Source organism: Pseudophryne corroboree, chromosome 3, assembly GCF_028390025.1.
Source record: "Pseudophryne corroboree isolate aPseCor3 chromosome 3, aPseCor3.hap2, whole genome shotgun sequence".
Classification (NCBI taxonomy): Eukaryota; Metazoa; Chordata; class Amphibia; order Anura; family Myobatrachidae; genus Pseudophryne; species Pseudophryne corroboree.
Window position 1 is genome coordinate 768487399 of NC_086446.1, and position 6000 is coordinate 768493398.

At 45.9% G+C, this 6000-nt stretch overlaps 1 protein-coding gene across 1 annotated transcript in view; it reads left to right on the forward strand.

The window, feature by feature from the left end:
• P3H3 (prolyl 3-hydroxylase 3) overlaps positions 1-5455 on the forward strand; it is a 34932-nt gene extending 29477 nt beyond the window's left edge. The window contains exons 14-15 of the mRNA XM_063962467.1: positions 285-425; positions 4936-5455. Of these exons, the coding sequence (XP_063818537.1) occupies positions 285-425; positions 4936-5103 (309 nt within the window). The 3' untranslated portion in view covers positions 5104-5455. The remainder of the gene's footprint in view (positions 1-284; positions 426-4935) is intronic.
• Positions 5456-6000: the final 545 nt, after the last annotated feature.

The following is a 6000-nucleotide window of genomic DNA, read 5'->3' on the forward strand; positions in this document are numbered from 1 at the left end:
TATTTAACATAACTTTGTACCCGTTCTATTCTACCTCAGTTATTGCATTTCTCTTGGAACCTTTAGTAAAACACTGAAAAGGAAGAATCTCGGTTATTTCTTAAACGAATTGCATATTACAAATTTGATTTCCAGGTAGATTCCTGATTCCCTGCTATAACATAGGAACTGGCGCTAGTGGAGCCATGCTTGAGCATTGCAATAAAAAAAACTTTATTCATAAAATGACAGTTTTCCCTGTAACCCACTGATGTCATTGCTTCCCGTCTTATTTCAATGAGCAGGCAGAGGTTCAGCCACGCTGCGGCCGCCTGGTCCTATTCAGCTCCGGCGGAGAGAATTCCCATGGCGTACGGGCGGTGACGGAGGGTAAACGGTGCGCTATAGCTCTGTGGTTCACTGGAGCAGCGGAACACGCCGAACAGGTAACTGTAGTAATTAATCCATGATAACAAAGCCAAACGTGTATCGCTACATTGTATATTCTTGTGGAACTTGTTTTCCAACTGTCACTTCTGCCTATTACGGCTTGTCATTTGCCCCCGGGTTATTTACCTTCCGCTCAATTCCTGGGATTTTCTCTTTGTTATATTTCATACCGGGAAATACCTAGATCATCCAAACATGCAAATCTCTGTGTATAAAACACACGTTAATAACATTGGTGTGCAGCCTTTTGGCAGCTGGAGATCTGGAAGAGAAGGATTTCCTGTTGCAGAGCATTTCTCCTCTGCCTGCAGGATCTGCAGTGCCATCTATCTGAAGGCTCTGCAGCCTCGCATTATAGCATTTCTGAATTCGTCACCGTCTTGACCTGTTAAGCCGTACAATTCCCATTACAATTGTGATTTTGCGCAGAGGACCTGTATACGCTGTAAGTGACGCGTATTTTTACTGTATCAGCGGCTTTAATACAAAGGATTACCATCCACTGTGGGGCTAATTCTGAATCACAGGGATCTTGTGGGAGTGTATCTGAAGCTCCGTGCGTTTGAGTCATGTGTACGGGGAAGGGAGACTGTTACTGACGTCTTGCACCCAGGGGCTGATTCAAGTGCCGACACTGATGGTTGCACCAGCCGGGGTAAAATCATTGGCGGAGCGGGTTTCTGGTTGCACACGCATTAGTAGAACGCATTAGTATACTGCGCCTGCCAGCTACTACAGACACTTTGCCTGTGACTCAGAATCAGGCGGCTGCATTGGGGAACCGGTGCCGCAAATCAGTCACTTCCGAGTGAAAAAATTCAAGTGGGGTCATTGGAACCAACGCGTTTCATTCTCTTCTCCGTATACTAATGTTAAAGAGCACAAGTAAAACCGTGATTTTTAAAGCCAGCGCATGACATTAATGAGAGAATACAGGGAAGAGGCCGAGGCTGTGGTATCGGCAGTGATTATATACTGGGAAAGATAAATTGCTAGGGTGCAACAAAAAAACAAAACCCTTTTCAGGGCACTGCTTAGATGTAATTAAGTATAGCGTGTTAGGCATTAAAATATAACTTTTAGGGGGGGAATGCAATTGTTTTGTTTTTTTGGGGGAGCCTGATGGGCGATATACAATTGTTTTGCTGATGGGCGTGACTGATGCGGGCAGTGGGGCACCCATTCCTTATCAGGCTTGTCGCGCCCTAGTGCATCGGAATTAGCTGGGTAAAGCAGCTAAGCCCGTGCAAAGTATTGAGCCCACTGCCGCAGTGGTAATTAGGAAGCCCAAAAGACAGACTTTTGGCGGATTTCTGCTTGCCACCTCAGGAGGGTGCAGGCAGAAGTAAAGGGCACGCCCTTTGACAAAACCGGCTCAGTGGAAAAAAGAAACACATGCTGCAAAATGACTTTGGCCCCTTTTCAGCTTGATATGTCTTGAAATATAATACCAGGGATCTGTGTTTGGCTGCTGGAGATGAACGGGCACATGCCACCAGGTTAGAGGTTGGTGGAGTAGACGCCAGGTGGCAGGAAAAATTCTAAATCCATGTAGATGTTCCTTGTGCCCCTTTCTCACTGAGACCCTCAACTGAATAGTTCCTGTCGGACGCCATTACTTACGGGTGCCCAAAAACAACTGAATCCCCCCCCCCCCTTAATGTGATATTAATTAAAATAAATGAGCAAAGAGAAAGATGCATTTGGGGTCTATGTACTAAGCCTTGCCAATCAGCTCCTCAGCCAGTCCGCTCTTAACTGCCATGTTAAAGGCTGTGTTTTAACAGTGACAGGAGCTGATTGGCTGCTACTTTGTCCGATTGGATCCGTCAGCTACAGGTGACTTTACCCACCGGCTTCAAGTACCGGAATGGCTTAGTACATACGGGAAAGCTGTAAAAACTAAGAAAACTGGATTCTCTGAGTTTTTACCACATTTTTGGCTTTAGTACATCCCGCCACCTGTGTTTGAAAAATGACAGGAGCGGATTGGTTGGGACTTTATCGTCCCCTAGTAACGGCATTAGGGAACACCTGTCCGCTTATGTCTCACATGAAACATCAAAAAGCAAAAAATAATTACAACCCTAGCTAGAGGCAAATCTGTGCATTAATTATGTCCGGTGTTCAAGTGAAATGCACCGATGTAATGAGTGATTAGCAGATGTGCTTCTTAACAGATGTAGGCAACAACAGACAACACCTTATAATTTGATATTTATAGATATAGTGAAACTGACGTCGCTGCTTTCTCTAATATGTGGGTGTGTATAGGAGAAGGATAGAGTAGTGAGTGCAGTGCCCCTCTAGCTGCTCCGTGCCTGCCACGTTGGACAGCTGCTGCGGGGAGTGTGTAGGGCAGGAGTCACTAGGTAGTAAGTTAGGTCACGTATTAGTGTACGCCGGTGTGTGGTCCCTGTTGCGGACCGGATGAGAGAGTGACGGGAAAGAAGAGAGATGAATACCTGTGTGGCTTGTGTGAGGTTTGCAAATCAGTGTCTCCATCTGCTGTATCATAGTGTATGATGGGGGTCATTCAGACCTGATTGGACGCTACGTTTTTTTGCAGCGTTGCGATCAGATCAGAACTGCGCATGCACCGCAATGCGCAGATGCGTCGTACAGGTACAAAGTGGATCGTAGCTGGGTGATGGATTTATTGAAGAATCCATTCCCACAGCCGATCGCAAGGAGAGTGACAGGAAGAAGGCGTTTGTGGGTGGCAACTGACCGTTTTCAGGGAGTGGTTTGAAAAACGCAGGCGTGTCCAGGCGTTTGCAGGGCGTGTGTCTGATGTCAATTCCGGGACCGGACAGGCTGAAGTGATCGCAGCGGCTGAGTAAGTTCTGGGCAATTCAGAAACTGCACAAAGTTTTTTTTTTTTTTTGTACAGGGCGGCTGCACAGGCGATCGCACACTTGCACAGCTAAAATACACTCTCAGGTGGGCGGCGACTATGCGAACGCAGGACTGCAAAAACCAGCTAGCGAGCTATCAGGTCTGAATGACCCCTGATATCAGCAGCAAAAAAAATCCCTAAATCAGTGGTTCCCAACCTGTGTGTCGTGGCCTCGGATTGGTGGTCCAGGGTGAAATTCTAATTATTTATAGTCAATGTAACGGACAAAACCAGAGCTGGTGGCTGCTAAACATACAATATGTGGACAAACGGAAGCAAGTCCTGGGCCTAATTCAGACCTGATCACAACAGCAAGCTTTTCCTCTAATGGGTAAAACCATGCTGCACTGCAGGGGCGGGAGGGGGGGGGGGGGGGGGGGGTGGGCAGATGTAACATGTGCAGAGAGAGATAGATTTGGGTGGGGAGTGTTCAGACTGAAATCTAAATTGCAGTGTAAAAATAAAGCAGCCAGTATTTACCCTGCACAGAAACACTATACCCCACCCAAATCTAACTCTCTCTGCACATGTTACATCTGCTCCACCTGCAGTGCACATAGGCCCTCATTCCGAGTTGTTCGCTCGTTAGTTTTTTTTGCAACGGAGCGATTAGTCACAAACTGCGCATGCGCAATGTTCGCAGTGCGCCTGCGCCAAGTAAATTTGCTAAAAAGTTTGGTATTTTACTCACGGCCTAACGAAGAAATTTCATCGTTCTGGTGATCGTAGTGTGATTGACAGGAAGTGGGTGTTTCTGGGCGGAAACTGGCAGTTTTATGGGTGTGTGGGGAAAAACGCTGCCGTTTCTGGGAAAAACGCGGGAGTGGCTGAAGAAACAGGGAGTGTCTGGGCGAACGCTGGGTGTGTTTGTGACGTCAAACCAGGAACGAAACTGACTGAACTGATCGCAGTGTAGGAGTAAGTCTCGAGCTACTCAGAAACTGCTAAAAAATTTCTATTCGCAATTCTGCTAATCTTTTGTTCGCAATTCTGCTATACTAAAATACACTCCCAGTGGGCGGCGGCTTAGCGTGTGCAATGCTGCTAAAAGCAGCTAACGAGCGAACAACTCGGAATGAGGGCCATGGTTTTGCCCATTAGAGAAAGAGTTTGCATTTACGATCACCACACAATTGCACTTAAGGATGACATATAAACACAAATTACTTGATTTAATATTTCTTTCTAAGGGGCAGTGTATTAAGCCTGGAGAAGTTATAACACACCAGCCAATCATTACATATTGTAGCTGATTGGCTGGTGCGTTATCACCTTACACTTATCACTGCTTTATCACTTCAACAGACTTATTACATCTACCCCTATATTTCTCCATAAGAAACTTTGGGCCTTAGGGGTGGTGTGAAAAAAATTCTGATACTCTAGGGTCCTGTGATTCAAAAACGTTTAGGAATCACTGATATTACCTATAAATAATGATACATCCGGCACTACAAAAACAACAACGATGTAACCGCATTACGTTTTCATGCGACTGAGAATCTGCACTATGTGAATGAGCCCCTCTAAGGATAAGAGACAGGGCCACTTAAACCCTCCTCTGGGACTCCTGCGCTCTAACTCGTGTCTATATTTTTCCCTGGCAGGAAAGAGGCCAAGCTAAGATTCTGATGACGGGCGGCATAAGTCAGCAAGAGAAAACAGATGATCAGACAGACCAGACCGGGAAAGAGACAAGTGAGAAAGAGACTGGAAAACCGTCTGGCCGACAACAGAGACGGAGGGTTTCCAGGAAAATTGAGGATGAACTGTGAAGGCGGTGCAAGAGACCGCATGAGATGGACAGCCGTGAGTGCAGCAGCCCTCTGTCCGGATTTCAGGTTCTGCGGGACGGTGGCGGCAACGTGTACAAATCTCGGGCTCAGAGAAACTTTAACATTAAAACAAGTTTACTGATGAAGGGACGAACGTTTGTGGGTGGAGCTTCTGCAGGACACGGGCATTGCTGGGTTAATAGAAATGGTTTGCAGGCCACCCTGTATGCGCTAATGTATTACATCTTTCCGGGGTAAAACGCTGCAGAGTCACAGTCAGTGATGGGTTAATGAAATGGTCATTTGCAGTGTAATTTTGTCATTTTTATAATAAAGCCTGCAGTCTGCTCTCCGCGTGTCTGAGGGGGGGGATGATGTGAGTTACCGGTGCTGCCAAAATCCCAGGATACCGTGTGCACAATAAGGTGTTTGTGTGTGCAGCCTGGGGGTAAAACAGCAAGACGCCTTATATGGGGACGATGTGGAAGAGGAATGAAGCCATGAGATGGCTTTATAAGACGACGACCTGGGAGATGTGTATGGGGAGAGACACCCGGCGCTAGTACTAAACAGCAGGGTGACTTTATATACACAAAAAGAAACAGAGAAGAATTGGACTTGAAGTGGCGCACTCAAACATTAAATTGATACATAAAATATAACTTGTATTAGAGTATATTTGTTAAAAAGACCTGTAGCTGTGAAATATTAAAACCAAAAACATATAAATTGACAAAACAAAGTGTGATATGTGTGAATAAAAACACACACTGTGCTAACTTTGTAGTGCTACACATATATAATATAGGCTTACTGAGGGTACTGTAAAGTGCAATATTCCAATAGAAAGCTCCCCCTCAGTTTGGGCGCTGTGACCCCTCACTTATGTGCAATCAT